The sequence below is a fragment of the Pimephales promelas genome, chromosome 23 (assembly GCF_988280905.1).
Source record: "Pimephales promelas chromosome 23, fPimPro1.hap1.1, whole genome shotgun sequence".
NCBI lineage: Eukaryota > Metazoa > Chordata > Actinopteri > Cypriniformes > Leuciscidae > Pimephales > Pimephales promelas.
The window spans coordinates 8620816-8637249 of record NC_142791.1 but is presented as its reverse complement, the minus strand read 5'-3'; the positions used below and the strand labels follow the sequence as shown (position 1 = coordinate 8637249).

At 38.4% G+C, this 16434-nt stretch overlaps 2 protein-coding genes across 2 annotated transcripts in view; both read left to right on the top strand.

Moving 5' to 3' along the window:
* Nucleotides 1-9063, top strand: part of LOC120482881 (uncharacterized) — a 42079-nt gene extending 33016 nt beyond the window's left edge. The window contains exons 4-9 of the mRNA XM_089126053.1: nucleotides 1533-2565; nucleotides 2853-2913; nucleotides 5306-5426; nucleotides 5731-5798; nucleotides 6067-6309; nucleotides 8036-9063. Of these exons, the coding sequence (XP_088982179.1) occupies nucleotides 2525-2565; nucleotides 2853-2913; nucleotides 5306-5426; nucleotides 5731-5798; nucleotides 6067-6309; nucleotides 8036-8083 (582 nt within the window). The 5' untranslated portion in view covers nucleotides 1533-2524 and the 3' untranslated portion in view covers nucleotides 8084-9063. The remainder of the gene's footprint in view (nucleotides 1-1532; nucleotides 2566-2852; nucleotides 2914-5305; nucleotides 5427-5730; nucleotides 5799-6066; nucleotides 6310-8035) is intronic.
* Nucleotides 9064-11502: 2439 nt separating this feature from the next.
* On the top strand, nucleotides 11503-16421 carry slc25a1a (solute carrier family 25 member 1a). The gene is made up of 9 exons (XM_039677605.2): nucleotides 11503-11872; nucleotides 12363-12470; nucleotides 13206-13305; nucleotides 13386-13524; nucleotides 13967-14051; nucleotides 14776-14880; nucleotides 14959-15074; nucleotides 15384-15457; nucleotides 15535-16421. The coding sequence occupies exons 1-9, from the start codon at nucleotides 11635-11637 to the stop codon at nucleotides 15647-15649; spliced, it is 1080 nt and encodes a 359-aa protein (XP_039533539.1). The 5' UTR covers nucleotides 11503-11634; the 3' UTR covers nucleotides 15650-16421.
* The last annotated feature ends 13 nt before the right edge of the window (nucleotides 16422-16434 follow it).

Here is a 16434-nt window from a genome sequence, read left to right as displayed (position 1 = left end):
GGGCGCACAGGCTCTCAGCTCCCAGCATGCACCAGCACTTGTGTTTCCATTAAAAAGCTTTGAATTCTCTGACAGTAAAAACAAAAGGAATGACATAAATATCAAGATATGTCTGATTAATGTGGCTGGTTATCTTTTCCAAAGTGTATTGACGTAAATAGAAGTATAGAAACTGTGTATTATGACTATGTCTGCTCCACGCGAGCTAATAGCACCCGGAATCTACTGAAAAGTGTTGATCACAAACGATCGGCTCTGCAGAAACACCTGCAGAAGGTTAACTGTGAGTGGAAAAACAACAACATTTCATTCATCTGCCGGTTGGGTTGGTGCCTGCCGCATTTAAAAAAGAAATGGGGGAGGTGAAGAGGGTTGAGGAGCTGATAGAGTCAGAGAGAATGGAGGGAGTGAGTGAAACCGAGAGAATAAAGGTGAAGATCTGAGTGACTCACCCTCTATAAGTACTTATCCAGCAGCTCTGTAAAGTGGTGGACCACCTTCAGAGTAACAAGTTCATTGCCTACCTCCTCTAGCACTGAACACTCTCATATATAGGGGCGTTCCTTCAGCTATGGACACTTTTTTTTTGTCCCAGGAGTTAAAAGTAATAGATTTCAATGTTTTCTTTATTGTCACACAAAAAAAGGAAGACAGTAAAGTATTCCACTGAAGGCAAGAAAGTGATGTCCAGAGGGGATATTTGTTTTTATTTATTAATATATTTTAAAAGGAGGGAAGGAAAGCATGGAAGGAAACAACAAGATGCATTAAGAGCTGGTGGGTGAAATCTTTTTGGATTTGAAGATCAAAAATTTGACCTAATTTGTCTTCCAGGAAACATGGAAGTATCTTGTGTTGCTTCCGAAGGGCAGTACTAAATGGACATCTAAGCAACATAAGAAATATATATATATATATATATATATATATATGAAAGTTATATATATATATATATATATATATATATATATATATATATTAGTTCTGTTTGAGACCCTCATTGTTCTCAGTGTGAAAAAAAATTGATCACAAAATCAATAAGTCACTGCTTGAAAGGGTTCAAATATGCAAAAGATGCTGGAAAACTGAAGATTTTGCAGGACCTGAGGGATTTTTTTTCTGAAGAACTTTGGGAAGTTTATCTGCTCAGGACAAACAAGGGAAGAGGAACAGAACAGAACCAAAACAAAACACAATGCTAACAAGCTAACTGAAATCCATGGTGAAACTAATCAGTAACTATGGAAACAACAAATTAGCACACAATAGGAAACCTTGAAATCTGTGCATGAAGCACCTCACGAAACTGATTTCGGAAAGACTTTTGAGACAATGCAATGGTTTAATGATCTACAGCTAAATAGAGCGAGCTTTGGTGTGAAATTAGCAAATATTCTCACTTGAAATGCGATCAGAAGTGGAAAACGTTGGTTAAAAAAATTACTTTTAGACTCAAACTCACCACCAACCGTGACTTTCAGATGTCATCTTTAATTTCTCTTTACTTTTTCATCTTTACTCTCCTGTCACAGAATGGAAAGCACAGGATTGTGGAATATCACAGGCAGCAAAGGACACATCTATGCTGCATTCAAAACTCGATCAGATATGAAGGTATTTCAGGAGACTTGGAATTGAAGCTAACATTGGATTTGGACGTGCTTTGATGCCTTGCTACCTTGGAATGTGTCCTCAGAAAGCATAAATTTTAAGCTTTCGAACGCAGCCTATACGTCAACTTGCAATGACAGGGAAAACACACACAGGCACACACACATTTTTATGTTTTCTAACATAATCAGCTATATTAGTCTATTTATTTGCTAAGGTATAAACTCAATATTTCAAGTAATTTAAATAAATTATGTGAAAAGTGTTAATTCAATATTATTTAATTGCACGTATTTAATATTTTGCTATTACATAAAATGTCATAAAATGTCACCAGAATGTTATTAAATACAATCCATAATATATATGATGTGACGGTAATGTCAATGCAGAACAAATGACAGAATTCTCAGTTATTCACTGTCAGACATTGTTAGGAGACAAATGAAATTAGAGTGTTTAAGTGCTTAAAGAGAGTCTATTTTCTAAAAGCCCACAGGGACAACACTTGAACACACACTCATAGATATTGCTCCACATGCACCCACGCTCACTCTTAGGTACTATATTAGGTCCACACTGTGTGTGCAAACAGACCTCTTGTCTCTAGGGCGTAATCCATTTGATGTTTACATCAAGTGCTATTGTGGCAGATGGGGTAAAATGTCCCTCAGGGGTGTTTATCCTCAGCTGGGGAGTCCAGACTGCTGACTGACTAAAGCAGACGAAGCCCGACACCTGAGCTCCACTGCTGTCACTCTTTACAGCAAATCTGCTTGTGAGCCATTGAGATTCATCAAATATTGAATAGCCACAGTTTCCGTTTCGTGAGAAGAAGGGGTTAGAGAGAGAACGAACCAGAGAGCAGATTAAACAAAAAGAGGTTGTCCCACGGAAACGGGAGGTCAGTGAGATGGCGGGGATGGTTAATGACGACCAAGCGGCCCAAGTGGGGTAAGTGAGCTCCACAACACTTAATTGCTGATGTTTTGGTTTGTGTCAGAGTGCGTTAAAAGGTCTCAGCTGGGGACACTCAAGCCTCTTGAGTGTAATTTGTAGACAGATGGATTAATTGATATCCTCCTGGTAAGGGGTAGCCTAAAGCTGGAATTGAGACTAGTCCGACCGTCTAGGCACTGTGTAAGAAGTTAATGTGTTAAGGATTCTATTCAAATGTAAAAATAAACAAAAACAACATGTGCTTTTAATCTCTACACTCAGTCTTTCTTACACAAATACAGAATGAGTTCGAGAGATCACAGCAACAAGGAACAAAACTCTCCAAAGGATCAACAGCAGCAGGTCAGAGTTGTTCTTTATCAATGTACTTAATCAGTACAGAGATTAATAATGATGACACTAAGGGATTTTCAGGTATCAGTTATTTTCTAAATTATATTACTTGTGTGAAAATATTTCAGTTTCAATGATTATAATTCCATACAGTTTAAATTAAGTTTAATCTGTTGACATTGTTGTAAAAAAAAACACATTCTCACCCCAAGGCGTCACCTTTGACCATGCTTCAATATTTGACGTTTTAGGCGCCCTTTAGCGTCACTCACATGACGCGATCCTACGGCGTCATCTAACTGACGCTAAAGGAAAGCGTCAGTTAGAGGACGCGGTTAGGTTTAGGTGTGGGGTGGGGGTAGGGTACACGCGATCCTAGGGCGTCATCTAACTGACGCTAAAGGGCGCCTAAAGCATCAGATATTGAAGCATGGTCAAATGCTTCCCAAGGCGTCAGTTAGGTGACATGACTGAAAAAAATGAGCAGTGAAATGGAAAAGAACTCAAGGTCAGACGCGTTTATACTTTAATGTTAACAACGTTAAGTTTTTATTTACTTAAACTTCACAGCGGGTTACAGCTAGGCTCACTAACGTGTTGGCTAAGTAACAATTCAACTAAACAAAATATGCAAAAACCGAGGCCACATATTTAATATGTTTAACGAAATATGTTTAATGAAACAATTCAAAACAATGGCTCTGTAACAGAACAAATCCACTGTTTGACCCACGAGTGTGTGCATGTGTGTAAATTAGTCTAATATGCTTAATAAACACTTGACTATTACCTGTGTAAAAAAACACTGTCAATGTGTGAGTCTGTGTGTGAATATTCTCAATCAGAGTCACAGTGGTGATAAATGAATGTTGTTAACCCTGGAGTGCAGGCTTGGTGGGCCCAGAAACTGCAGGGTACATTTTACCCACATTTCCATTAGATTTGAGCTGCCAAATGGCTCCATACAAACAAACACAAAATATTTAATTGTTTAAGGTCTAAAAATTCTCACCACTGGCTTTCATCGCTGTCTTCGCAACTGATCTGACTGGCCTTTGAAACCTCACCAATTCCTTAAAAATATCTGTCTATATTTTTAATTTTTATAGGAAATCAGTAAAATTGTTAAAAAGAAAAATGTTCTTATATGTAAGGAGATTGTAACACTTTAAAGATCAGCCAGTGTTTAGCAAGCCATATTAGCAAAATGGTTTGAATTTAGCAGGTTAAAAAGGCATCTCATTTTTCCAGAGAAACTACAATTTAATCTTATGTTAAATCATTTTAGCCTACTTGTAGCCTACTAAACAAAATCTGGTTTTGGCAAAAACAATTACTTTCTTACCACTTAATCAGTGTTTTCTTGATCTGCATGTGCCTATTTCCAGCTTTGACAATGGCTGCATCCGTCATCGCATACTTCCTTACTAAATTGGTGAAAAACATTAAAATATGGCCGAATTCACAGTAGCCTACTCATAAAAGAGTAGGCAAAAAGTACCTGGATGACCTACTATTTCCAGTGAGATTCTGAAGTGTGCATATATATAGAATAATATGAATATAAATATAATGGATTCTTACGATCCTATGGGGCCACAGGAGAGGATTCGTCAGATTCGAACTGACACCGTAGGTCACATGATAATGAGAACATGACGAATGTAGCCTACATTCACAATACACACTCATACTATAAAGAACATACTTTTTTAGCGGCTTTCAAGTAATTATTTATTCAAAATAAGTACCTACTCAAGAGAGTATGCAATTTCGGATACAGCCAATCATTATAGGATCCAAGAAGAAGTGGGTAAACACTGAAATGATCATAGGACTCCTAGTTATCCCTGATTGGTGGAATTGGTTGTGTTACTCCCCATATTACATCAATACCCTGGCTAAAATCGGATACACATGGGGCCTGCCTTATGGGATTGAGAAGTTTATATCAAATGCACACTTCAGAATCCCACTGGAAGTAGTAGGCCATCTGGGTACTTTTTTAACTACTCTGAATTTTTTGGACATAGCTACTCATTTTGTTGTGTACTGTTCTTCACCTACTATCTAGTAGGGAAGTATGCGATTTCGGTTGCAGCCCCCATCTTCCCTACCCTATGTTTACTGATTTTAACTTGGCGTCTTAAAATGCAAGGGGCAGTGCGTATGTTTACATAAAACAATTAAAAATCATGACAGACTGCACAGTAAAATTGAGAAGAATCGCATGGTCATGAGACAAGCTTTAAAAGTTCAGATAATTTGTCTTTCTTATTTTAACTTTGCGTCTTTAAACGTCTGAAATGCAGCAAGTATACATTTACATGAACGCAAAATGTGTTCTTTGTTAGCCTAACTGTCCCTGCTAATCCTTCTCTTTCTTTGTGCTGCTTGACAGAGTGTTTCCTGTGAGGAAGGGAGCTGTTGTGTTAGTGAGAGTGTTACACAGGAGAAACCTGAATCCTGTCAGACCCCAAACATTACACAGGCCTTGGCAGCGACTCCTGTACACACACAGAGTATGTCTAAACCTGTCACTGTTACCCAGCTGATAAATGCTTACACTGATGATACAGATAAGGAGCATTTAAAAATGCTGAACAGTTTTTCCTTGTGTAAATATTCAACCCTGAAATGCAAATGATATTTACTCAGGTGGTGATGGGAAACTATTTACAATACAGGCCTAATTTACTTTTGGCTATTTTGGGCTGTTTGTTCTGTAGTAAACATGAAACTATAGCTAGTGCTAGTGAAATATTGTTCAAAGATCTTGTTGGCACACGAAGAAACCTGAGTTAATGAGTGTGCACTTCACTACAGGAGTTGCCCTTGAACTTTGTTGGTACTGCTTGAAATCTCAACCCACTGAAGCCCTCAACATACCTCAGGTACAGTGACAAGCTCATGTTTTTAATATGTGTAAATAGGCCATGCTGTTAATAGATTAATGATCTAGTTTGTCAGTCTTTTTGACACTAGATAGACTCAGGGGTTAGATTTCATTTGACCTGGCATGCTTTCAGGATCTTGTTGCAACCAACTCAACTGGTTGTAAATTATGTAGCTGAGACTGAGAGAGTTAGCTTTGCAAAATATAACGTGTCATTCTCGTATCTGTACTCTAGATGGCGCAGTTCAGTAACAGTTTTGTTTTAGCTGCAGGTGGACAGTGAGGATCTAACACTGCCCCCCAGTGGTGAGCGCTTCAACTACCAGCGAGACCCTAGGCCTCATTTTGGAGTAGCCCACTCCTCTCGCTCGGTATCTTTTCCCCTGTGGGACACTGATAGGCCAAGAGAGTTGAAGAGGGGGGAAGAGGAGGAGGAGGCCATGGATTCTGTCAGCTGTTGTCCTCACTGCCATCTTGGGCTGCCACGTGATACACTGCGCTGGCATGAAGTAAGTAGACGCACAGTTGTGTTCAAAATGGAATACTAGTGTACTGCTTACTGTATATACAGACTTAAAAAAAATATTTTTTGATGAAAAGTCAAAATTCTGACTTTCATAATTATAATATAAGTAAATACACTAACTGGCCACTTTATTAGGTAAACCTTAATTGTAATCCTTTAAACAATGCTCAATTGGTACTAACGGGTCCGAAGAGTGGCAAGAGAATATCCTCCACACCATCCCTAGCCTGAACTGTTATACAAGGCAGGATCCATGCTTTCATGTTGTTTACTCCAAATTCTGACCCTATCAACTGAATATCGTGTGAGACTCATCAGATTATTGGCAATCTTCTATTTTCCAATTTTGGTGAGCCTGTGTGAATTGTAGCTTCAGTTTCCCGTTCTCAGCTGACAGGACTGTCACCCGGTGTGTGTTTTGCTGCTTCAAGGTTCAATGTGTGTCAGAGATGCCCTTCTACAGACCTCGGCTGTTACGTTTAAGTGATTGTTGCCTTTCTATCAGCTTGAATCAGTCTGGCCATTCTCCTCTGACCTCTGGCATCAACAAGGCATTTCTGCTCATAGAATTGCCGCTCACTGGATATTTTCTCTTTTTTTGGACCATTCTCTGTTAACCCCTAGAGACGGTTCTGTGTGAAAATCAGTAGATCAGAGATACCCAGACCTGCTCGTCTGACACATGCCACAACCATGCCACATTCAAAGTCATTTAACCCTATGGTGCTCTGTGTCAGTCAAGAAAATGACCAATTTTTTTTAAATGAAGTGATTGCATTTTAGTTCGATAATGATTTATATTAGATACTTTGTTTTTTTATGGTACTTAATTATATTATTATTTATTCACTTTTTGAGCTTAGACATGCAAATGAAATTTCCAACTTAAACTGTGGTAAATCTTGAATGCTTTTGAGCAGAGACTTAATTTTTATCTATTTTCAAAGATGACACTAGGCAGATTATTGCTGAAGTGAAAAAAGTCACAGAATTTTACTTTTATTGTTGCGAATAATGACATTTTTATATGAAATATATATTTTCAAAAACTGCTAAATCAACGCCCTAAACCTAAAATGTGTTGCAAATTTAAGGTTGATATCTCAAAAAATTAGCTTTTAGTAAGATTTTGTTTGGCTGCAGTACCAAACGTTTTCACTAGATAAAATTTGTCTCCCATTTATTTCCAATGCGGACATTTTTGACTCAAGTGACTATTTTTTCAGGACAATATAACCTTTTCGAATCACAGTAGCAAGTGCTAAACCCTTACTAAGTTTTGTACCATTCCAATGAAGTAAATTGTTTCACCAAAAGAGCACCATCAGCTCTCTTTTCCATTCTTATGCTCATCTTCGGCAGATCATCTTGACCTGAGTCATCTTGAGTTGCTGCCATGGGATTGGCTGATTAGATGTTTACATTATTGAACAGTTGAACAGGTGTACCTCATAAAGTGGCCGGTGAGTGTATGTATTTTATAACCACAAACACATTTTGTACTCCTGATTTTACTCAGTTTGCTTCAAGTTATTCTTCATTTACGTAGTTGTTTATGATGTGCATCGGTTATTGGACACAACATAAAAATAGTATGATGCAAATAAATGTTCACTATTGTGTGATTTATATAAGAATTATAAATTCTATTGACTTTTTGTTTGCACTGTTGTTTGATATCACTGTTGTTTGATTTTTTTTTTGTGCAGGTAAAATGTCTGTTGTTTGATGAGCAGAGAAACAGTTCATCTTCGTAAAAGTCCAGTATGTCCCTCCGTCTGTTGATGGTTGCGAAATAAGCTGTGAAATTGTTGATATTTTTTTAATCCTCTTTTAATATAGTTTTTAGTAATACATGGTAAACAATTTAGGACAGGACTTTGTGAAATAATATAATTGCATTTCAATAATACAGTATTACTGTTCTTTGAGGTCAAAACCGACAGTCTGCTTCACTGCTACCAAGTGAAATCCAATTATTTATTTCAGCATTATACTGTATACATACTTTTTCATTTGTCAGCAGTGAGGAAATCGGATCTTTCAAGAGTCATGGATTTCTTGTCTTTACTATTATAAGCTTGAAATGATGCTAATGCATTATGTGCAATGTTGTCAAATAGTATTTACTAAGGATGTATGTCAAAAATATACATATTACATATACATTAAAACTGTATAGACCTACATTAAAACTGTCAACAATGTTAAGAGTCTAAAACAATCTGTTTGAATTTTTATTTATTAATACTTAAGCGGAGGACTTTATGGACCAGATGTCACTTTTTTGGAGTCTGACCAGGCTTGGCTTTCTCAGTTAAGTCATCTTTATTTCAGGAGTGGTAAACTGATAATGGATTCCATAATCAATGCAGCCTGATTAGATATATCAATGTCTGTTGGGAGTTGTTGAGGCTGGAGAAGTTCGTATTCACTGAACTAAATGTATTTAAATATTTATATAGATTCAGAGTTCATATCTCAAGAACAAACCTCATGTTTCAGGTGTTATCTGAGGCAGCCAAAACCTGTGTGACTCAAAGTTGCCTCAAGCTAAGAGTTCACACTTGGAGAGAATTGTCAACATGGTTGAGTCTAGCAACATTCTGAAGCCAGAAGTGTCCTATTGGCTTATATGAGACAAAACAAGAATAACAGCCTAAATTAATTGAATTTGAGACAGGACAGGATAGAACAGGACAGGACAAGCCAACTCAGTTTCACAAATAAACAAGCCTGCAATGCATTATGTTACTATTAGCATTTTAAAACCAAGTAACATCAATTGATTTGAAAAGCCATATTTTCTAGGTTTCTTCAAGTGTCTTGGAGACATTGGTGCAGTTCTTCTGGATTTAGTCTGTCTTCATGTAATCCTGGACAAACATGGATGGATGGATGGATGGATGGATGGATGGATGGATGGATGGATGGATGGATGGGTGGGTGGAAGGAAGGAAGGAAGGAAGGAAGGAAGGAAGGAAGGAAGGAAGGAAGGAAGGAAGGAAGGAAGGAAGGAAGGAAGGAAGGAAGGAAGGAAGGAAGGAAGGAAGGAAGGAAGGAAGGAAGGAAGGAAGGAAGGAAGGAAGGAAGGAAGGAAGGAAGGAAGGAAGGAAGGAAGGAAGGAAGGAAGGAAGGAAGGAAGGAAGGAAGGAAGGAAGGAAGGAAGGAAGGAAGGAAGGAAGGAAGGAAGGAAGGAAGGAAGGAAGGAAGGAAGGAAGGAAGGAAGGAAGGAAGGAAGGAAGGAAGGAAGGAAGGAAGGAAGGAAGGAAGGAAGGAAGGAAGGAAGGAAGGAAGGAAGGAAGGAAGGAACATTCAGTGACTAACACTAGAAAAAGTATAGGTTTTCTATGAAAAATCCAAACTAACCAATAGCAGCCATACTGTATATCAGTTGTGCAGTAGTACACTTCAATGGAGTCAAAGTGAATAATACTATGTTGTTTGAATACATTTAGGTGAAAGTTAGATAAATAGGAAAATGAATAGCAGTTTGAGGAAGGTCTCAGAAAGTGCCATCACATGAACCACGGGGCGGCAGTGGCTCTGTGGTTCATGTGGGTTGTCTACGAACTGAAAGGTTGGTGGTTCAATCCTCGGTTCCACCTGACCAAGTGTCGAGGTGTCCATGAGCAAGACACCAAACCCCAGCTGCTCCCGACGAGCTGGCTGGCGCCTTGCATGGCTGACACCGCCGTCGGTGTATGCATGAGTGTATGAATGGGTGAATGTGAGGCAAATGTAAAGCGCTTTGGTGGCCATTAGGTCTATGAAGGCGCTATATAAATGCAGTCCATTTACCATTTCAAATAATTTGGTTCTGAGCTGAAAAGGTCGAGCAGCCTCAGCGAGGGTGAATTGTTAGAGTTCACACACACTGACTTGTGTGTGAAACATTTCAAGACAACCGAAATTGTTTGGGTACATGTGTTATTCAAAGTTTAATTGAATAACTACCCACATGCAAACAGTCTGAAGAAAATCATATGGAGTTTTAAATTGATTGACTTAACAAATACAATTCAAGCCCCCCGTTCAGTTCTCCATCGCAATTTAAGCTCTGCTTCAGTTGATAAATAGTAGAAAGATGTCCTTTCACTTAAGGAGCGACAGAGCAAAACCCGCCTCCATCATTGTCACCCTTGAGCTCTTATCTCCAGTCCTGGTCCTGTCTCTCAATAGGAATGTGTGGCCATGAGGTGGGGTGAAAAATTGGGAAATTGCTGGCAGCATTTGAGGGACACGTCTGAGCTTCTTCTCCGCAACCACATTCATGTAAAAAGATATCCTTGAAGTACTGTTCTGCATGGAGTAGCTAATACACTACTTTATTAGCTGAAAAAAGTGTTAGTTTTTTGTGTGCAACAAACATGCAAACAAGCTTCAAATACAGCTTGCACTTCACATTCACACTGGTTATACCAGCGCCCAACCCAAACACCCACAACATTCACATCCTAACACGAGACCAAACCATGTCAAGTAGGCCTAATATAGAATCACGGAGGACCATTCAATGGCTAAATGTACAACAAATTCTCAGTAAACGAGGAGTTTAATTTTCAGAAAATTATAACCAAGCCTTGCTTTCATGAGTGTGCCAATTTCTAGTAACATAACAAACAAATAAACAAACAGGCATCAGCATTAAAAAAAAAACGAATTACATTTTCTTTTAGCTTAAATAAATCACCACACAATAAGGACAAGTTGAGACTGGTTGAGACCAAAAGTGGCTTTGTAGTTATTAGTAAACTAATAAACATAGGCCCATTAATAAACACACATTTGTCACTTGTCCTATAACTTGGATAATAGGATTGAACGGTCGAGCTTGACGAATGTGGTCAACATTTTAGTACTTACAATTATTTATTCGTTAAAAAAATATGTTATACATTGAATTAATGTAAATTCAACATATTCCATTATTGTTGCATAATTTTAATACAGTTCAAGAACTCAAGACATTTTCCGATCAAACATTTGCTATTATTATTATAGAAAAAAAACCGCTAGAATGTGGGTGTGGATGTAAGGCACAACTGAAACAACTATTTCGGGTAATACACGTTATTAATATGACGAAAGATGAGTAGAGTTATAGATTAATCAAATGTTTCAAGCGGACCAATGACTGAGCTCGCTGCATGACCTCTATATTAATATTCATGAGCTCCTCGCAGCGCCACGCCTCGGAATGGTCGTTCTGTGATTGTGTTGTCTTCGTCCAATTGGGCAGACGCATCCAGCGTGTCGTCACACACGGCACAGATTTTCACTTTGGGCGTAAAACATCATTTAAATCATGTCGTCTTTGTATAAACCGTTTTCTGTTTCGGAGGGACCGTGTAAAGATGTTATACTGAGACGAGGATGCACGCCGCAACAGCATCCTGAAGCTCTGACCCGGATTGCCTCCGCTGGCGGGGGCTCGACGCGCACTTTTACCCCAATTCCCCAAATTTACCCAGGCCAGAGGAATCTAGCGGCCGCTGCTATCGGAGGGAGAAAAATCACCCATCCGTGGAAGGCTATTCTTGCAGGTATATGCGTATTTGTGTTTGTGTTAGAAGCACACAATGTTTTGGTGAATCACGCGATACCCTATTATGCGCGAGCCCACAACAACAATCATGCGTGACCATGTTGGCACGGCCCCTTCAATAACCCTTACAGTCTGCCATTACTGTGAAACTCACTCTCAGATCAGACCTGCATTTCTTTGCTGGGTCAACCAAATGGTAGCTTCCAGAAATTTCATTTGTTTACTAATTTGTTTAAATAGGTTTGGGCAGTTAAAACATTATGCTTTATTAATATATCAACCGAACTACTTGAACTGTTAGTTTGATTATATTGTTGCATACATTGGGTTTTAAACCAAGTAAAACTAAAACAACATGACCATTTATGAAACTGACTTGTCCTTGATGGAAGTTAAACAACTGTAAGCTTGAAACAAATCTTTGCCGCTGATGTCACTGAATGCAATTTAGGCACGCTTTATTTACTGATGATATTATTTTTACCCAGGTGGCATTGCTGGAGGCATTGAGATCTGCATCACATTCCCAACTGAGTACGTGAAGACCCAACTACAGTTAGATGAAAGAGCTAACCCTCCTCGATACCGAGGGATAGGTGAGTGCAACTGGCATTAAAAATCACCAATATTTAATTTCTAAAAGCATGCTACTGTGTACATGTTTCTTTTTGTCCTCCTAATGTTTAATCAGAATATCATAACTGTACTTTTCGATGAAAACAACAGACTTCTCTCTTGTGACTTATCTAGGACTTCTCCAATAATGAGTCATTTTTCTCAGATGTATGTCACAATACAGAAGAAAGATCTGTTGATGCTTTCGTTTTATTGCAACTCTGTCCTGCTTCTGTTACAAGCGACAATGCGGCTGACAATGGGAAATAGAGATATGTTGACTAGCATAGGTCATGTTTGTTGGTTGGATTTAGGGTATGTAGATGTAACTGAAAAAGAGCAAAACAAGTACAGAGAGTGCATTCTGCAATGATCTCCCTGGTGTGTTCACTTGGAAAGTAACTGGTTTTGCTGACAAGCGGATTTCAGCTCTCGGCCATTAATAAAATGAATGGTAAGGCTGATGTAGGTTTCGCAGGTTCAGATCTCCCATAGATCGCAAAGTATTTACGGCAAGCCAAATTGTGTTGGGGGTCGATTGCCTTTAGCAGCCTTTAGAGCTATGCAGACTGAAATAGCTTGTGTATGACACTTCAATTTGTATTCCATTTTTGGCATACAAAATGACATTTGTTTCTCCTTTGATTTAGCTTAATGTATACTGGGGGTTTAACTGAATGTGTAAATAAAATTGTGTAACCTGTATTTTTGCGCAGGTGATTGTGTTAAGCTGACAGTGCAGGATCATGGGTTGAGAGGTCTGTATAGAGGGCTTAGTTCACTGCTTTACGGATCCATCCCGAAATCTGCAGTACGGTAAGAAACATTGGTCTTTACCTGTTTCACCATGAATAGTGTGTCTTTTGCTTATGCTTTTGTTTTTGACATTATGGCAGGTTTGGAACATTCGAGGTTCTTAGTAACCCGATGAGGGACGCCACAGGTCGGCTTGACAATAAAGGAAGTTTACTGTGTGGGCTTGGAGCGGGAATTGCTGAAGCGGTGTTGGTGGTCTGTCCAATGGAGACCGTCAAGGTGGGACTGTAACTAGTTATTTTGGTTATACATTAGGGCTGGAACGACGCGTCGACATCATCGATTACGTTGATTACGCACTGTTTATCTTCATCCCTAATACCACTATCATGTTTCACACAAAACAAAACTGGCAGCACCATCATATGGTTGGATTCATACAGCTTTTTGGGTTTTTTTATGAGCATGACAGAACCATTCTTTAACCAAACTGATACCTGCACATTTTCACAACTGCATTCTTGACAAACCTGTGCTGAATGAATGGAACCGCACTGGACAACTAGTTGTCTGCCACATCATACTGTATATTGTGAGAACCACAGTGTACTGTGTAATCATGATGGATTTACTCTCAGAGAAGGAGAAATGATTTGCGTTCATACATTCTTATTTCTGTTTCTTACTCAAAATATTAATCCCCTGTCTGTATTATTTTCAGGTGAAGTTTATTCATGACCAGTGCTCTCTGAGGCCACGCTACCGAGGGTTCTTCCACGGCGTACGGGAAATCATCAGAGATCAAGGTACTTATATTAGACCAAAAACGTATGTATTAATTAAGACAGTAGGAGGAGATGGACCATTCATTAAAAAATGGTTGTAGAAAAAAAAATATAAAACTATATATAAAAAATATATATAAATATATATATACTATAAAAATATATAAAAATATAGAATAAACTAAGTTTTTAAATATATACAATTCAATAAATCATTTAATAAAAACATAAAATAATAATTTAAAAAAAAACAACGCATAAAATGTAAAATACATTTTTTGAAAATGAAAAAAATATTTTTAAAAAATATTAACATTTATTCTATTTTAAATTAAATTAATAGTTTTTGAAAAATCGAACAATTTATATATTTCTAACAAAAAAAAAAAAATATTTCTTGTTAATCAAAAGTGTCTAATAATACATGATGTTTTATTAACAAAGTTCGGGAGGAGCATGTTCAGTTAATTAACACAAGTTGAGTGCACTCAACAATCAATGATAAGAGGTGTATATATAGATTCAGCAATCTCACCTCACTCCATTGATAGTTTAGCAGCACCCCTCCACCACCCCTTCTCCACACTCCCAGTCCTAAACGCTTACATAGAGGGAGTACTCTGTGTTCGGGCCAAACTCCGAGCTCGGAGCCCTTCCCCTGGACAGCATGCCAAATACACATTAAATCTTATCCACTCTAATTAAATGGAAGTGTGAACTCGTACATTTTATTCCGTGCTTGTAGGTGTTCGAGGGACATATCAAGGACTGACTGCTACACTTCTGAAGCAGGGTAGCAACCAGGCGATACGCTTTTATGTTATGAACTTGTTGCGCAACTGGTACAAAGGTGAGGATGGGATCCAACAATAATACTCTAAAGTATATGGGTGTTTAAGAAAACTGATCATCTTGGCTTTATCTTCAGGTGATGACCCCAGTCGTGACATGCACCCGCTGGTTACAGCGATGTTCGGAGCGACAGCCGGGGCAGCTAGTGTTTTTGGGAACACACCCCTTGATGTGGTGAAGACTCGAATGCAGGTTAGCAGAATCTTTTAAAATAATTAATTAAAACTACTTTTAAAGGGATTCTATGCAGTTTTTTTTAGCTTAATTGAACAGCTTCAGAGTTATTGAAATGGTTATGAGGATAATAATCACGTGAAAATTCTCACCACTAACAACATATATTAGATCTCATTAAACATGCGCGAGTGGTATTTATGACAGCAACGTTAAATAGAAGTACTCCACAGCGACTCTAGAGGTCGCTGTTTGACAAAAACGGGATTGCTGAGTGGTGTCCCTTTAAATACCATTTGTTGATATTTTGTGATCCATTTGTCTTAGGGTTTGGAGGCTCATCGCTACAAGAGCACCATGGATTGCGCATTCCAGATTTTGAAGAACGAAGGCCCTCAAGCGTATGTTTTCTCATAAATATTGTATCCTTTTAACTTCCTTTTCTTCTTCCTTACACTTTTCTTGCTTTGAATTCAAGTTTCTACAAAGGCACAGTCCCCCGATTGGGCCGAGTGTGTCTGGACGTTGCCATTGTCTTTGTTCTCTACGAGGAAGTCGTGAAGCTACTGAACAACGTCTGGAGAACCGACTGAAGATAGACCAGGGTGCAGAACTGATCAAGATAGACTGAACTATCCGAACACAGTTGGCCACGTCAGTCAAGTTTTAAGATCAAGACATGAACCGTGAACTCTGGCCCAGAGGATTTAAACCATCTATCTGTGTCTGTATAGTTAAAACCAGGGCCTTAAGCAATGAGAAGTAACCTGTAGCTTACAGTATATTTATTGATGCGCAAACATATTGATGGATGAAAAGCATATCAGTTTGCACTCTTCGGTAAAATCATGCAAGCGTCTTCTCACCACCACCATGCTTTTAAAGAGATTGTCATGAGACAATCCACTCATGTGGCATGAAAACAAAAAAGCACTACCAAGCACACAGAAATCGCAATGTAATGCACATGTTCTTTTGCCCTAGTTTACGTGCACAGTTACACTGAAAATGGTTTAAATGTGCTTTTGTAAGAACTTATATCTTGATGTCGTCATACATCTCAAAACCGGTAGAGGCCAAGACATTCCTGTTGATATTAAATTTGCATGCATAAATCGCATCAACACCAGGATGTTCAAGCTCGAGTACTGAGTCAGAAGAACTCATGTTTCGTTTGCGTTTTTTATAAAATGTAAATGGCAGCTTTTTTTTTTATTTATGTACAAGCTTTTTCATTAACAATCATTTCCTCATAAAGGTTGCCTGTTCTGTACTAGTTATGCTACTTTTGTGTTTGTGTCCCATATATAAGCAGTGCTTCAAAACAGAATACGTCACACAGATTCAATAAACCAAATAGGTTCAGTTTCCTGTCCTT

What these genes read in the sequence shown, in the direction of transcription:
- slc25a1a (XM_039677605.2), top strand. Translation starts at nt 11,635, where the DNA reads ATGTCGTCTTTGTATAAACCGTTTTCTGTTTCGGAGGGACCGTGTAAA. An exon ending in ATCCCGAAATCTGCAGTACG is followed by an intron (nt 13,306 to 13,385) that starts GTAAGAAACATT and finishes ACATTATGGCAG; the next exon opens with GTTTGGAACATTCGAGGTTC. An exon ending in GTTGCGCAACTGGTACAAAG is followed by an intron (nt 14,881 to 14,958) that starts GTGAGGATGGGA and finishes CTTTATCTTCAG; the next exon opens with GTGATGACCCCAGTCGTGAC.